Source organism: Pyrus communis, chromosome 9 (assembly GCF_963583255.1).
Source record: "Pyrus communis chromosome 9, drPyrComm1.1, whole genome shotgun sequence".
Taxonomy (NCBI): domain Eukaryota; kingdom Viridiplantae; phylum Streptophyta; class Magnoliopsida; order Rosales; family Rosaceae; genus Pyrus; species Pyrus communis.
In genome coordinates this window covers 16,575,036-16,593,493 of record NC_084811.1, presented here as the reverse complement: position 1 = coordinate 16,593,493, position 18,458 = coordinate 16,575,036, and the positions used below count along the sequence as shown (strand labels likewise).

The window sequence follows — 18,458 nt, the reverse complement described above, 5'->3', positions numbered from 1 at the left end:
TCCTCGATGATGGTTCTAGACGCATCCTTCTTGATTGGTGTTGAACGTTCCTGCCCTATATTTTTAATTATACCAATGGCAAAACAAGAACGAACATCATTAGGATTCTCAATGGATTCAAAAACTTTAAAGTTAATCATATCACCACCAAACTCCATAGTTAAGGCTCCCTTGGCCACGTCAATCTTGGTGTGGGTTGTTTTCATGAAAGGTGATATGAAAATTAACTTGACACACAAATTAAACCCTATGGATGACAATTGTAGTATATGAGCAAATAGGGATCGTTCTAGACCGAGGATTAACTAGGGATGCTAACCAATGTGAAATTGACTCAAAAACGTAAAAACAATATTTAGAACACTAAACTAGACTTAATGAATGCAAACCTAAAATTTAAAATACTCAAACAAACTAAAAGACTCAAACATCACCCAAAACACTCAAAACTGCCTTAAAAACACTTTCTGGGCAGTTTTGAACACTTTGGTGAATTTGGACGAATTTGTGTAACAAATTGAATCAAAACACTTATAAACACAAACTAAGACACTTTCTAACTAAGTTGGACACTAAAGTAAAGGGGGATTAAGGTTTTGACGAAATTAAATTAAATGCACAGATTCTAATTAAGGGCAGATTGTAAAAACGAAATTGATGAAATAGAATGATGAGAAACTAGTTAGAGGGTTCCTTATCCACACATGAACATATGCATATAATTTGATTCCCAGTTATGACTTCAACAAACGATGAATGACAATGCTCCAAGTTAATTAGGTCCGCTTAAATTAACTTTCAGATTTCCCTAGATTCATTGGATTGAATGGAATACGCATTACAACCAAATTATTCCTAATCAAAGTCCCTAACTATGGAATACGCATGATAGAGACATTCAACAAGGATCATTAAGTTCAACGGAAATCATAAACATCGACTAGGCATTCATAACTATGGAATACGCATGTTAATCCAGCCTAGGGTTACTAAACACAATCGTGACTAGCGATTTTTACTACTCATGAATATAAGTTCATAACGATTAGGTGAAATTCCCTTATATCCTAGCATCAAGTTTAGGCATGCAAATTAAGTGTCGACCCTCAACCCACATACATAAACAAGTTCTTAATCAAAACAGAAAAGTAAACCACATCTAAAGTTCATGAATTCATAACTGGAGTAAATCAAATCATAACCAACATATGTCCATGGCTTCAAACTTTCCCCTAACTAATTAGGGGTTTAGCCACTCATGATTACAACAAACTTAGAGAGTAATAACAAAGTAAACATTGAAAACAAGAACGAAGAACACCTAAAAATCCCAACAACTCAATCTTGAATTGTATGAACGTTTAGGCCTCTTCTCCTCTAGTTGCTGCAACACAAGGGGTTTTGGTGAGTTTTGGGGGTTATGGATAATGTAGAATGATGTGTTTAGGGTAGGGATGGATGTAGGGGAAGGCAAGGAGTGTTTTTGGGCAGAAAATATGAAGAATGGTGAAGTATGGCAGTGTTAGAGAGAGGGAATGAATTTCTGGCGTGAATGAATGTGTATGAGAGATGATTTTCTGAATATGGAAGTGTGTGTGAATTGTGGCTGCAATGGATGCTTATTTATAGGTGAAGAAGAGGGAATATGACAGCTAGGAACTTGGTGGAAAGCTGAAAATGCATGTGCAATGTTTTGGGAGAAAATGGGAGTGCATGTGGCTGCAATGGATTAAAGGGTGAATGCAATCTGAAATGGGAGAGCATGTGGGTGAAATAATGAAGGAATAAGTGCATGTGGCTGAATTGGTGGTGCAAAGTGAATGAATAATGAAATGGGAAAGCATGTGCAAGGTTGTGGTGTGAATGATTGAATGTGCATGTGGCTGATTTATGAAGAGTGAATGCATGTGGCTGCAAGGTGTGAATGATTATGGGTGCATGTGGCTGCAATGGATTAGGAATCCTTCAATTTCGTCCATTCCTTTTGCTCCAAACATAAGCTATCCATTCCAAGTCCAATTTTGCTCCAAAATGCTCCAAAATGCATTTTTTTGCTTCCTTAGCCATATGAACCTAAAAACACACGAAAATGGCTTAAACTACTAAAACAACTATGAATTAACAATATAAATGCATGAAAACAAGCTAAGTAAGTCGCCTAAATATGCTCCTATCAAATTCCCCCACACTTAGCTTTTGCTAGTCCTCGAGCAAAACAAAACAAAAGAAACCAAAAACAAAACAAAACACAATCTAAACCTTCCAACATGTATCTCAGGGATTTCAAACGAACATGACACAATATAGAACATCATTCCCACAACATTTAGCTTTCTTTACACTTCAACAAACACTTAATCATAGTTACCATTCACTAGTTCACATTTAATCAATTAAAACATCATTTTGAATGTAGTAACATGCCTTAGAGAATTCCCTCAATTCCTTACTAGAATGCACTCAATTTTCACACAGATTTTCTAACTCCACATCCTACACTAGGTATATGTGAGGAGATTGATGTAAATATGAATTCTAACACTCACATATGTTATATCTGATGCGAGAATTATACGCACACAAATTAAACCCTCTTTTCGTCAAATTGTAGTATATGTATAAGTAGGGATCGTTCTGGACCGGGGATTATGAGGGATTGTTAACCACTTGGATTTGACTCAAAAACGTAAAATAACAATATGAAACACTATACTAGACTCAAAGAATGCAAAACTAAACTTTAAAACACTAAGACAAACCAAAAGACTCAAAACAACACAAACACACTCAAATCTGCCTAAAAACCACTTTCTGGGCAGATTTGAGCACAAACACAAATTTGGACGAAATTAAGTAATAAAATGAATCAAGAACGTAAAAACACAATATAAAACACTAAACTAACTCAAAGAATGTAAAACTAAACACTTAAAACATTAAAACAAACCAAAAGACTCAAACATCACCCAAAACACTCAAAACTGCCTTAAAATCACTTTCTGGGCAGTTTTGAGCACTTTGGTGAATTTGGACGAAATTGGGAAATAAAATGAATCAAAACACTTAAAAGCACAAACTAAATTGATTTCTAACTAAATTGGACATTAAAGTAAAGGGGGATTTAGATTTATACGAAAATTGAAATAACAAAACAAGTTAATAAACTAAACAGCTTGTAAAACGAATTTGATGGAATGGAATGAATGGATGATAGAATGGCTAAGGGGTTCATCTCCATACATGTTATACTTGCATAATAAAATGATTTCCAATTGCATTTCAATAAACCATGAAACTCAACACCCCGGGTTAACCGTGATGCACTAATTAACCTTCAAATCTTCCTAACGTTATTGAATTGGATGGGTTAGCGCATACAACAATTCAAAACATTCCCCACAAGTCCTCAACATGAATGCATAGAAGAGATACAAGCAAGAATCATTACGCTCTATGAAAATTATAAGTGTTGACGAGGCATTCGTTACTATGGATTGCATGAAACTTATGCCAAGAATTTGTTTAACGCGATTGTTTATAAGCAACCTCCACTACTTGTGAATATAAGTTCATAACGATTAGGTGAAACTTACTTATATTCTAGCGTCATATTCATGCATGAAAATTAAGCGCGCATTCTCAATAAACATACATAAATAAGTTATCAATCAAACGGTTAAACAAATTGAATCCACAACTTATGAAACGCAATTAGATGTAATCAAATCAAAATGCAAGCATAAACATATATTTGAATCACCCCCTAACCAAGGGGGGTTTAGTTCCTCATGGTACAAAACAAAGAGAATCAAAGAAACACCTAAACATTCCAACAACTCAAACTTGAATTGTATGAACGTTTAGGCCCTCTTATCTTCCATTCCTCATTCGTACAAAACAAAGAGTATTGAAATTAAACGTTGAAATCAAAGAAACACCTAAACATTCCAACAACTCAAACTTGAATTGTATGAATGTTTAGGCACTCTTCTCTTCCTCTTCGTTGTAGCACAAGGTCTAGGGATAGTTTGATGGTGTGAATGGTTTGGGGAGTGGTGGAAATGGAAGGATGGTGTTTGGATTGTAAGGGAGAGCACGGCACAAGGGAGTTTGATGGTCTACATTTCTGCAATGGATGAGTTTATGGAAGAGTGTTTGGAATGGGTGAATTTCTGGCACAAAGGCCTTATTTCTGTGGTGAATGGATGTATGTGTTGATTAAAGGGGGAATGCAAAGGAAAAGCTAGAAATGCATGTGGAGTGGCTGCAAGGTGAATGAATAATGAAATGGGAAAGCATGTGCAAGGTTTTGGTGTGAATGATTGAATGTGCATGTGGCTGCAATGGAGGAGGAATCCTTCAATTTCGTCCATCCTCTTGGCTCCAAGCATATGATATCCATTCCAATCTCTAATTTGCTCCAAAAGGCTCCAAAAGGCATCCTTTTGCATACTTTGCCCTTAGAACATTCTTCACTACAATTGATAAAAAGAGGGTTTAATTTGTGTGCGTATAATTCTCGCATCACAGCCGGACGAAGAACCCAATCACTCCAGGATATGTTCACGAATCGGATGAGAACTCTGAGTCATAAACAAGTACCTAAAACAAGAAACAAAACAAGATTAAGAATCTGGAATAAAATAAAAACAAACGAAAATAAAACAATCCAAGGGATTAGCAAATTTTCTAATCCCCGGCAACGGCGCCAAAATTTGATGCGAGATTTACTTGACACTCAAATTAAACCCTCGTTTGACAATTGTAGTAGAATGGATAAGTGAGGGATCGTTCTAGACCGGGGATTAGGAGGGCTTGCTAAAACCTTCTAAATTGACTTAAAAACATAAAAACTAAATTAAAATACTCTTAACAAGACTACTATGACTCAGAAAGGCTTTGAAAAACTCAAATTGTCTAAAACAATCAAATTGACTCAAATAGAAGCTAGAACTTGATTTAGACGAATTTGCAATTGTTTATGACTCCAAAAGCTTAAAGATACAAAAATAAAACAAATACGAATGATTAAGACTTAACAAAATAGGGGGGGGAATTGTGGTTGGACGATATTAAATTAAAAAGACAGAATATAATTAAAGGCAAAATGTAAATATGAATGTGATAAAAATATGGATGATGGAATAGCCAAGGGGTTCTTCTCCACACATGTTACACTTGCAAAACAAAATTGATTCTCAGTTGGTCTTTCGATAAGTTGTGAAACTCAATGCTCCAAGTTAATTAGATCCACTTAGATTAACTTTCAGATTTCCCTAAATTCGTTGGATTGAATGGAATACGCATTACAACCATTCAAAACATTCCCCACAAGTCCTCAACATGAATGCATAGAAGAGATACAAGCAAGAATCATTACGCTCTATGAAAATTATAAGTGTTGACGAGGCATTCGTTACTATGGATTGCATGAAACTTATGCCAAGAATTTGTTTAACGCGATTGTTTATAAGCAACCTCCACTACTTGTGAATATAAGTTCATAACGATTAGGTGAAACTTACTTATATTCTAGCGTCATATTCATGCATGAAAATTAAGCGCGCATTCTCAATAAACATACATAAATAAGTTATCAATCAAACGGTTAAACAAATTGAATCCACAACTTATGAAACGCAATTAGATGTAATCAAATCAAAATGCAAGCATAAACATATATTTGAATCACCCCCTAACCAAGGGGGGTTTAGTTCCTCATGGTACAAAACAAAGAGAATCAAAGAAACACCTAAACATTCCAACAACTCAAACTTGAATTGTATGAACGTTTAGGCCCTCTTATCTTCCATTCCTCATTCGTACAAAACAAAGAGTATTGAAATTAAACGTTGAAATCAAAGAAACACCTAAACATTCCAACAACTCAAACTTGAATTGTATGAATGTTTAGGCACTCTTCTCTTCCTCTTCGTTGTAGCACAAGGTCTAGGGATAGTTTGATGGTGTGAATGGTTTGGGGAGTGGTGATGGAGGGTCTCACTTTTGCAATCGGACCATTGAGGCGTTGCTAAGAAAGTACCATGTCAACCATAAGGTCTCCACACCTTACCATCCTCAAACAAATGGCCAAGCCGAGGTGTCTAACCGAGAAATCAAACAAATTTTGGAGAAGACCGTTGGACCAACAAGGAGGGATTGGAGCTTACGTTTAGATGATGCACTGTGGGCATATCGTACGGCATACAAAACACCCATTGGGATGTCACCTTTTCGGCTCGTCTATGGTAAGCCATGTCATTTGCCCGTAGAGTTAGAGCACAAGGCACATTGGGCCGTGAAGACTTTCAACATGGACATAGATGCAGCGGGAGTTCATAGGAAGCTCCAATTGAATGAACTTGAGGAGATTCGGAATGAAGCCTATGAGAATGCCCGAATGTACAAAGCCAAGACCAAAGCATTCCATGATAAAATGATTCGAACCAAGACCTTCACAGTTGGGCAGAAAGTGTTACTTTTCAACTCTCGCCTACGTTTGTTTCCTGGTAAGTTGCGTTCTAAATGGATTGGCCCGTTTGTTGTTACTAATGTTTTCCCTCATGGTGCAGTGCAAATCAAAAGTTCAAGGACGCAGCAAGAATTCAAAGTGAATGGGCATCGATTGAAGCCCTATTACGAGATGTTTGAGGAGCATGTCGTGGAGGAGGTACCCCTCCATGCCGTGGAACCTAGTCAAGCTTAAACGGAGGTACCGTCCGGCTGCAAGACGTAAAAGAAAGCGCTTCGTGGGAGGCAACCCATGCATCCGAATAGAGAAGAACTTGGAAACCCCTTTAAGAGACTTATTTTTATTCCTTTCTTTTTCTTTACTGCCTTTACTTTGCTTTCTCGTATTTGTTTATTTGCTTGCTCTGTTGTGACTTTCTGCTTAAAACATTGAGGACAAAGTTTGATTTAAGTGTGGGGGGGGTAAACAATTTGTATTTGCATGAATTTCGTGGGATTTATTCACCTTTCACTTAGAATGTGGTTTCTTGTTGTTTTAAGCGTTTTTAGAGTGTTTTAGTGTGTTTTATAGTGTCTTGGTATAAAACTCCGAAAATTTGATAAAAATTAAAAAAAAAAAAAAAAAAAAAAAAAAAAAGAAAAAAAAAAAAATTCTTTTCTTTGTTGCTATTTCGTTTCTGCCTTGTTAGGTTGTTTAGTTGTTATTGTTTGTTTGTTTATTAATTGTGTGAGTCTATGATTGTAACATTGAGAAAATGTTTGATTTATTGATAGGCAGTGCTAAACAAAGAAAGATGATGCTTCATAAAGGTTGTTTGCTTGAGGCCCCACTACGTGGCTTTACTCTTGAAGCGGAAGGCGTAGGAACGGAAGGCGTAGGAACAGAAGGCATCGGAGCGGAAGGCGTAGGAACAGAAGGCATCGGAGCGGGAGGCATCGAAGATAGAGCATTCCAGGCCTCAATACTTGGCCAAGCGCTGGATGAGCCAGGAAAAAGGTGCCTCTGGAGGAAAGACGAGAACCTTTCACGGTCACTGTGAATCCGACCTTCAGACTCTTGCAGCTCATCAAGCTTCCTCTTCATGCCCGTCGAATAGTTGTTTGCAAACACGTGCAAACTTCTATTCTCATACTTCAGCTGCTGGATCTCCTGCTTGAGACTTTCCACCTCTGCCATCAATGATTCCACCTGACGGGAGTGGGCAAGCAGGCGTTGGCCCATGTTGGACACAGAACTCGCACACTGAACACTAAGTGCGAGGGACTCTTGAACGGCCAACTCATCGGACCGTCCTGACAGCAGCCTACTATCTTTTGGAGTGAGGAGGTTCCTAGCTACTATTGTAGCTGTTGTGGCGTCCTGCATCACAGAGTCTTCACCTGAAAGAGGACCGTTAGAAGAAAAGAAAGAAGGGCGCCATATGTTACCTTGACGCGGCGCGCCCGTATCACTGCTAAGGCTCAATTCCAAGCTAAGGTTCGATGAGTTTGCCATTTTTTCAAAAGTGTTCAAAGAAAAGGGATGGAGTTAAATTTCAAAGGGCCGGAGTCGATTTTCAAGAATGGGAAATCTGCAGAGTGTGTTTGTTGTGGTGATTGATAGCTCAATAAAAAAGCCAAGGCGACGCGTCCACCAATTCAAAAAAAAAAAAAAAAAAAGCCGGAATCTCCGGCGTAATTTAGGCGATGCTTTCTCGGCTTTTCAAAAGGCGCGTTCAACTTTGTCAAAAGATTTCTTCTTTTCAGACAACACGTGGAGGCCATCATCACAACTACACATCTTTAGCCGACAAGCGCAAAGTTCGGCGACGCTTTCTCTGCTTTTCGGAAGACGCGTGCAGCTTTGTCAAAAGGAGCCGCATCTGCACTACCACGTGTCGTTCAGAAAGCGAAGGGGTGTCGTTCAGAAAGCGAAGGGGCGTCGTTCAGAAATCGAAGGGGCGCCTGCTCAGAAATCGAAGAGGCGTGTTCAGAGATCGAAGAGGCGCCACTATTTCAAAAAGCCAGATTTGCGGGATCAAAACGTTTGTCGACAAAGGTAACAAGTACCACCACTTGATATTATCTCTATATATGTGGACCTTCGTCTTTTATGGCAGGGCAAACCTGAAGAAAAATGCCCAACTCTCCCTCACCTCTGAGGGCGTACTCCCAGCAAAGCCTTTCGAAAGACTCAATTCTTTCTTCTTCCCCAAAGATGATACCAGATGCCTGGAGTACATATGACCCAGGAGGAAACAGCACAACAAATACATGTGCTGATTCATTCACCGCTTCTTCAAAAGCAAAGGTATCTCATATCATCAAGGTCAAAAGCAAAAGTATCTCATATCATGCTTTTTCCCTGTCTTTTTCTTTGTCCTTGTTCTTACTCGCATGGCAAAGTAAAACAAGCAATCAGCCGGCACTTGGAGTCAGTCTTCCGTTCTGGAGCCAACTGTCTGGAATCTATTCCTGATTGCTTACCTAGCGTTGCTCTCGAGTAGTCATCTTCAACGGTTGATACACTTCCGGAGAAGGGACCACTTCTGCAAAGGGGAGCGAGTAAGGCAAGTGCAAATGATACATTGAAGCATGTGGAGACAAACATAGGCTGAGTTATCCTCCAACCCTTTTCAATACGAATTGGAAAGATTGAACAAAGAAACAGATAAAAGGGATAAGCTCAGACCTTCGGGGGAGACCAAAAGAACCATCCTGCTGCCCAGTTCAAGAAGTAGCACAAAGGAAAATCAACGATGGGCAGAAACCAGTTCAAGAGTAAGCCTGTGGAATCATCAAGATCAAGCCTCAATGCAATCAACAAAGAGAAGATGGAATTTACACTCTATAACCAGATTTGCGTCTCTAAACTCTTCTCTTTGTTAATTACATTATGCCATGTTTAGTATGTTTAAGTGCTTTTTGTGTATTTACTTATGCTTTGTGTGAATCTATGCTTAAAACATTGAGGACAATGTTTGATTTAAGTGTGGGGGAGTAACTAAGTATATTTGATGCAAATTCGTTGGATTTTATCACCTATCACTTCACATGTTGTTTCTCACTGTTTTAAAACTGTTTTAGTGTGTTTTGTCTTAAAAATTCGAAAATCCCATAAAAATTTGAAAAATTGTTTTGAAAAACCCAAAAAGAGTTGTTTTAAAGTTGTTTTTGTGTGTGTGTTTGTGTCTTAGGATACCTTCCAACACAATGATAAGGATTTGGTTTGTAATTGCATGACTGTTAAAAAGAGTTATTAACATAGAGAAAAGTTTGATTTACTCTTGGTATATGCTTGGTTATGGTTATAATGTATAACTTCACATGCAATCATAAAAGAAAATTTAGTTTTTGTAACATGCCTGAAGGAAGGAACTCAAACAAATGCTACAACCCTGAGAGACTTGAGCCTATAACGTTCTTTGGAGAGTATAATCTGTGATTTCTTGTTTTCTAAAATCGTTGCATGATCTCATTATTCTTTGCTTGGTTACTACTTAGAAGGCGTTTCATCATATAGTTCCAAATGCTAGAACTCATGCCCATTTCATTCAAAGCATGTTATTGATTTGCATAACATATATCAAGATGAAGTTGTGTAGTTGCCACCATAGCCAAATAGCCTCGCTTCCCATATTTCGTATATGTTGTAAGTTTTACCCCCGTTGAGCCATGTTAACCCATGTTCTTTGTTTACCCACTTTATCTTCACCTAACCTAGAATATGACCGTCCTTACCCTTGTTCTTAAAAGATAGTGAGCATGACTTAATTGAATTCCTTTTGAGTTACATTATGAAAGAAAATAAGTGTGGGGGAGAGAATGTTTAAGTGTTTTTGTTTTGAGATTCAAAAGAAAAAAAAAAAAAAAAAAAAAAATAAGTGATTGAAGAAAGGTTCCAAAACACCAATTCTGGGCGTAAATTGTCTAAATTCTCCCTTTTTGTTCAAAAGTTGAGTTTTCATTCAAAAGTGAATTCTAAGTTGATTAAAATGCTTTGCTCACTATTTCTTTAAGAACCTTTGTTTTCCATATCCCTTCTTTATCCACATACCCCAAGCCCCGTTACAACCCTTGACTTCTATCTTGAGTGTTGTGTATTTCAATTTGTGGAGTTTGAACTTGGTATGAGCTTATGGTGTCACTGGTTCTCGCGTCTAAGTAGTAGCATTCTATTCATGAGATCATATCTAAAATTGATTATTAACTCCAGAATTTGCGTTCTTTGTGATACATATATGTGAGTGTCGTTTTCATGTTTACATCAATCTTCTCACATATGACTAGATTAGGGTGTGTAGTTAGAAAATCTGAGTAAAAATTGAGTGCATATCTTGAAAGGAATTGAGCAAATTCTCTAAGGCATGTTACTACATTCAAAACATGGTTTTAAATGCTTAATTGTGAACTAGTATATGGTGACTATGATTAAGAATGTACTTAAATGTGAAGATGACTAAAATCTGTGAGAATGATGATTTTTAACTTGTCATGTGCATTGGAAATCCCTAAGACGGTTGTTGGAAGGTTTAGGTTGTGTTTTACGTGTTTAGTGTCGTTTTGTTTATTTGTTTTTATTCTGTTTTGCTCGAGGACTAGCAAAAGCTAAGTGTGGGGGTATTTGATAGGAGCATATTCATGCGACTTAAATGGCTTGTTCTCGTGCATTTACGTTATGTTTCTCTCGTTATTTTAGTCCTTTATGCTTCTTTTGTGTGTTTTCAGGTTCTAAGGGCCTAGGGAGCAAGAAAGTGCATTTTGAGGCCATTTGGAGCATTTTTGGGCATGGATTGGATAGCTTATCCATGGAGCCAAGAGGATGGACGAATTTGAAGGCCTTGTATGCACTTGAAGACACAAAACAATGGCTCTAGCCCAATCAAACACATTATGCCATACAAACCAACCTATTTTAGGCCCATTCTATGTACTTAAACCCTAGCCCTTTAAACTAATTCATTTATCACTTATCAAACCATTCACTTATCACTCACCACATATCATTCACTTATCACTTAACATATCATTCATTTATTTCACTTCCATACTCCTCTTAATTCCACATGCATTCTCACACATGCACATCATTCACTCACATTTCCACCATTCATTCTTTATTCCTTTCCAAACATCTCACATGCATTTCCACCTTCCTACTTCATCATTTCACCACATTCTCCCTCTTTAACTCACATGCATTCATCATAATTCACAACACAAAACAACTTCATTGCCATGGGTTCCCATTTCCTTTCCAAACATCTCACATGCATTTCTTCATTATTTCCTAACCCTACATGCATTATTTATTGCATCTTCACATGCATTCACACACACTTTACACATTCAAACCGTGAGCTCCCATTCCTATATGCCATTTTCAGATTTCCACCCACTAACCTAGTCATCAACACATGCACTTCCACCTTTCATCCACAATGATTCATGATTCATTCACTTTGCATCCTTTAAATCACATACTTTTCCATCATTAATTAGCCACTTGCATCTTAAACAAACAACCATATGTTCCCTCCACTACTCCTATAAATACCCTTGCATTCATTCATTCAATTCATATCTCATATTTCCATTCACAACACTTCACACAACACAAATACACATCCATTGCCGCAATTCCCCTTCCATTTTCTGTGCAGTTTTTCTCCTTCATTGCAGCCACTATCCAACCACTTCCCATCCCTCCAAAACACTTCACATAATCCCCAAAGCTCACCTTAGACCTTGTGCTACAACAACGAGGAAGAAAAGAGTGCTTAAACGTTCATACAATTCAAGTTTGAGTTGTTGGAATGTTTAGGTGTTTCTTTGATTTCAAAGTTTAAATTTAATTCTCTTTGTTTTGTACGTATGAGAAGGGAAGAGAAGAGTGCCTAAACGTTCATACAATTCACGTTTGAGTTGTTGGAATGTTTAGGTGTTTCTTTAATTTCAAAGTTATGAGGAACTAAACCCCCTTTAGCTAGGGGGTGATTCGAAACTATGTTTATATTTGCAATTTGAATTGATTACGTTTGGTTGGAATTTCATAAGTTGTGGATTCAATTCGTTTAACTGTTTGATTGATAACTTATTTATGTTTGTTCATTGAGATTGCAAGCTTAATTTTCATGCATAAATATGACGCTAGAATATAAGTGAATTTCACCTAATCGCTATGAACTTATATTCACAAGTAGTGGAGGTTGCTTATAAACAATCGCGTTAAACGAATTCTTGGCATAAGTTTCATGCGTATTCCATAGTAACGAATGCCTCGTCGATGTTTATGATTTCCGTTGAACTTAATGATCTTTGTTGAATGTCTCTATCATGCGTATTCCATAGTTAGGGACTTTGATTAAGAATAATTTGGTTGTAATGCGTATTCCATTCAATCCAACGAATTTAGGGAAATCTGAAAGTTAATCTAAGTGGATCTAATTAACTTGGAGCATTGAGTTTCACAACTTATCGAAAGACCAACTGAGAATCAATTTTGTTTTGCAAGTGTCCGAGAGGCATAGTATATGACATGCGGCCGCTTGTCTCTTCTTTGTCCTAGAACAGCTCCTAATGCATAGTCGGATGCATCGCACATGAGCTCGAACGGAAGGCTCCAATCTGGAGGTACAATAATGGGGGCCGAGACTAGCTTCTCCTTGAGTTGGTTAAATGCCGAATTACACTCTTCATCAAACTTGAATGGCACATCTTTTTGAAGCAATCGGCAAAGAGGGTTGGACATCTTGGAGAAGTCCTTGATAAAACGCCTATAGAACCCTGCATGGCCAAGAAACGAACGTACCTCTCTAACCGAAGTAGGAGAGGGTAAGTGACGTACAAGGTCTATTTTCGATTTATCTACTTCAATTCCTTTTTCTGAAACAATATGTCCTAAAACTATACCTTGTTTCACCATAAAGTGACATTTCTCCCAATTCAAGACAAGGTTAGTTTCAGCACATCGTTTCAAAATTAAGGTCAGATTATCCAAGCAATTATCAAATGAACTCCCAAATACACTGAAATCATCCATGAAAACCTCAATGATCTTTTCAACAAAATCGGAAAATATACTTACCATACACCTTTGGAAAGTGGCCGGTGCGTTGCATAAGCCAAATGGCATGCGACGAAAAGCAAATGTTCCAAAGGGACATGTGAATGTGGTCTTCTCTTGATCATCCGGGGCTATCACAATTTGGTTATATCCAGAGTATCCATCAAGAAAACAGTAAAAAGCATGACCGGCTAACCTTTCGAGCATCTGGTCGATGAATGGCAAAGGAAAGTGATCTTTCCTAGTCATGGCATTTAGCTTCCGGTAATCGATACATACCCGCCATCCAGTCTGAATGCGTGTAGGCACGAGCTCATTCTCATCATTCTTGATAACAGTTACTCCGGACTTCTTGGGAACGACTTGAACTGGAGAGACCCAACGGCTATCGGAGATAGGGTAGATCACTCCGCAATCCAAAAGTTTGATTATTTCCTTCTTCACCACTTCCATCATCGGAGGGTTGAGACGGCGTTGAGCCTCTCGAGTTGGTTTAGCCCCCTCCTCAAGAAGTATACGGTGCATGCATGTGGTAGGGCTTATTCCTTTAATGTCGGCCAAAGTCCACCCTATGGCCGTTTTGTGCTCTCGCAGCACCCTCACAAGCTTCTCCTCCTCCATTGCCGTGAGACTTGATGAAATGATGACGGGCAATGTTTCGCCTTTTCCCAAAAACACATACTTCAAATGGTCCGGCAACGGCTTAAGTTCAAGCGATGGTGCCTGAACAACAGAAGGTAGCATCTTAGTGGAAACTGAATTTGAAAGTGAGAGTGGAACCTTACCATATTGTTGTGGCAATGACTCAAGGGCTGCCACAACCTCAATTATTTCTTCACTAGAACCCATTGCAAAGAATTCCTCCTCCTTGCCGTGGCCTTGCATTGGCCCAAATCCTTCATTTTTGCGCTCTATGGCCTTAGTGATGGTTGTTTCCAGGGCGTCCTCGTTCAATTCTTCAAGGTATACCTGCGCCAAAGAATCGATAACATCAATGGAAAAACAAGAATGGTCATCAACAGGATATCTCATAGTTTCAGAAATATTAAAATCAATCACTTCCCCATCGAATTCCATTGTCAACGTGCCTTTGTATACATCAATCTTCGTTCGGGCCGTCTTCATGAATGGCCTACCAAGGAGAATCGGCAAAGATGTAGAATGGGCTGAATCCTCCATGTCTAGGACGTAGAAATCAGCCGGAAAAATTAAATGGTTCACCTGCACAAGCACATCTTCCAAAACTCCTTTTGGATACGCGTTAGAACGATCGGCCAATTGTATAATTACACCATCTTGTTTTAATTCACCCAAATTCATAGATGCATAAATAGAATAAGGCATGACATTTATGGATGCACCTAAATCAAGCATGGCATGTTCAAAACGATTATGTCCAATCACACAAGGAATCGTGAAACTACCGGGGTCTTTGCACTTGGTAGGCAGTTTACGTTGCAAAACAGCGGACACATTCTCGCTTACCTTCACTACCTCTTTGTTTGCCCTTCTTCTCTTTGTATTGCATAGGTCCTTGAGGAATTTAGCATACTTTGGAACCTGTTTGATTGCATCGAGAAGCGGTATGTTCACTTGCACTTTCCGGAACGTTTCAAGAATGTCCTTCTCGCTTTCTTCCTTTTTTTCTTGCATGAACCTGCGAGGAAAAGGTACATTGGGCAGATTAGGACGTGAAGTACATGAATTTGAACTTAAATTACCTGATTTGGCCGAGTTAGGGTGATCTGCCTCAGGTTGTGTCGTCTCTTCATCTACTTTCTGGGCAGATTTGGGATTGTTTGGCTCGGTCCCAACTTCTTTTCCACCCCTTAGGGTGATGGCCTTGGCGGATTCGAATCCTCCCTTTGGATTGACTGTGGTTGAGCTAGGAAGCTTTCCTTGCTCTCTAATCTGTCCAAGGAACTCAGAAATCTGCCCTATTTGTTTCTTCATATCCGTCATTTCCTTCTCGTTATTTGCTATCCGGTTGTTTTGATTTTGCAACCCCTGCGAAATAGAGGTTAGTAATTGCATAGCTTGATCACTTTCCAAGGACGTACCTGAATGAGATGATGTCGAAGGTTGTTGGGGTTGTTGGGGTTGTTGGGGTGCATACGGCTTGGAATAAAAACCAGGGGGGTTTGGCCTAAATCCTCCTTGTTGGGCAGCTTGTTGTGGCTCCCTCCATTTGAAGTTTGGATGGTCCCTTCATCCGGCATTGTAAGTGTTCGAGTATGGGTTGTTTTGATTTTGTCCTTGGAAACCAATTGGATTGGCAGATTCCCACCCACCATTCTCGATTAGTTGAGGGCATTGTCGGATGGATGCCCTTGAATTGAGCACACGCCACAAACTTGGTGTTCTTGTGCTTTTGGACCAATCACAACCTGAGAAACAAGAGAAGTAAGATTAGCAAGTTGTGATTGAATTTCAGAAATAGCACTCACCTCATTTACACTTTGTTGTCGTGGGGCTTCCCTTTGACCCACTCCTTCATATTGTTGAGCGTTGAGCGCTCGGTTGGCTATGAGAATCTTGGCATCCCTTGGTGTTTTGTCCACCAATGCTCCTCCCGCTGATGCATCAAGCATTTGACGTTCGATAGGAAGGAGGCCCTCATAGAAATATTGAAGGAGAAGTTCCTCCTTCATTTGATGTTGAGGACATGAAGCTACAAGGCCCTTGAAGCGCTCATAATAAGCCGGGAATGTCTCGCCATGATTCTGTTGAATACCACTAATTTTCTTCCGTAGGAGAATCACTCTCGAAGTAGGGAAGAATTTCTCCAAGAAAGCACGCTTCATACTCTCCCACGAAGTCACAGTTCCCGGGGCTAGTTCGTAGAGCCAATCTTTGGCCTTGTCCATAAGTGAAAATGGAAAGGCCTTCATCTTCAATATACTCCCATCCACATTGACGGGGGTCATGCTCGAACAAACCACCTCGAACTCCTTCAAGTGTTTGTTGGGGTCTTCCATAGACAAGCCATGGAACTTCGGAATATGGTGTAACAAACTGGATTTGAGTTCAAATTCCTCAATCTTCCCCTCTGCAGCCGTGGGGTATTGGATACAAAGAGGCAATGCATTATCCAAACCCGAGGCCGAAAGCTCCTTGATGGTTCTATTATCTGCTGCCATGGCTTGTTCTTCTTCAAAAATTTGATCCGTGGGCTTTTCTTCTACACCTACTTCGTCTTCTTCAAGCCCAGGTTGTGGTGGTGGTTGTGGTGGCTCTTGTTGACTCCTCGTTCTCCTCAAAGTGCGTTCAAAATCACCGTCAAAGTCGGAGATGTTCTCTATAATAGGCCGAGAGCTACGAGTCATACACAGTACCTAAAAAAAAACAAGGAAACAAACAAACTAAGAATTTGAAATAAGAATGCACGAAAAACAAAATATAAAAATAAAGACAAAGGATTAGCAAAGTTGCTAATCCCCGGCAACGGCGCCAAAATTTGATGCGAGAATTATACGCACACAAATTAAACCCTCTTTTCGTCAAATTGTAGTATATGTATAAGTAGGGATCGTTCTGGACCGGGGATTAGGAGGGATTGTTAACCACTTGGATTTGACTCAAAAACGTAAAATAACAATATGAAACACTATACTAGACTCAAAGAATGCAAAACTAAACTTTAAAACACTAAGACAAACCAAAAGACTCAAAACAACACAAACACACTCAAATCTGCCTAAAAACCACTTTCTGGGCAGATTTGAGCACAAACACAAATTTGGACGAAATTAAGTAATAAAATGAATCAAGAACGTAAAAACACAATATAAAACACTAAACTAACTCAAAGAATGTAAAACTAAACACTTAAAACATTAAAACAAACCAAAAGACTCAAACATCACCCAAAACACTCAAAACTGCCTTAAAATCACTTTCTGGGCAGTTTTGAGCACTTTGGTGAATTTGGACGAAATTGGGAAATAAAATGAATCAAAACACTTAAAAGCACAAACTAAATTGATTTCTAACTAAATTGGACATTAAAGTAAAGGGGGATTTAGATTTATACGAAAATTGAAATAACAAAACAAGTTAATAAACTAAACAGCTTGTAAAACGAATTTGATGGAATAGAATGAATGGATGATAGAATGGCTAAGGGGTTCATCTCCATACATGTTATACTTGCATAATAAAATGATTTCCAATTGCATTTCAATAAACCATGAAACTCAACACCCCGGGTTAACCGTGATGCACTAATTAACCTTCAAATCTTCCTAACGTTATTGAATTGGATGGGTTAGCGCATACAACAATTCAAAACATTCCCCACAAGTCCTCAACATGAATGCATAGAAGAGATACAAGCAAGAATCATTACGCTCTATGAAAATTATAAGTGTTGACGAGGCATTCGTTACTATGGATTGCATGAAACTTATGCCAAGAATTTGTTTAACGCGATTGTTTATAAGCAACCTCCACTACTTGTGAATATAAGTTCATAACGATTAGGTGAAACTTACTTATATTCTAGCGTCATATTCATGCATGAAAATTAAGCGCGCATTCTCAATAAACATACATAAATAAGTTATCAATCAAACGGTTAAACAAATTGAATCCACAACTTATGAAACGCAATTAGATGTAATCAAATCAAAATGCAAGCATAAACATATATTTGAATCACCCCCTAACCAAGGGGGGTTTAGTTCCTCATGGTACAAAACAAAGAGAATCAAAGAAACACCTAAACATTCCAACAACTCAAACTTGAATTGTATGAACGTTTAGGCCCTCTTATCTTCCATTCCTCATTCGTACAAAACAAAGAGTATTGAAATTAAACGTTGAAATCAAAGAAACACCTAAACATTCCAACAACTCAAACTTGAATTGTATGAATGTTTAGGCACTCTTCTCTTCCTCTTCGTTGTAGCACAAGGTCTAGGGATAGTTTGATGGTGTGAAT

The 18,458-nt window shown here is 38.5% G+C and overlaps 1 protein-coding gene across 1 annotated transcript in view; it reads right to left on the bottom strand.

Moving 5' to 3' along the window:
* Positions 1-13,204: 13,204 nt before the first annotated feature.
* Positions 13,205-18,458, bottom strand: part of LOC137744432 (uncharacterized) — a gene marked incomplete at its 3' end in the record, with an annotated part of 33,087 nt that continues 27,833 nt past the window's right edge. The window contains exon 4 of the mRNA XM_068484248.1: positions 13,205-13,954. Within this exon, the coding sequence (XP_068340349.1) occupies positions 13,205-13,954 (750 nt within the window). The remainder of the gene's footprint in view (positions 13,955-18,458) is intronic.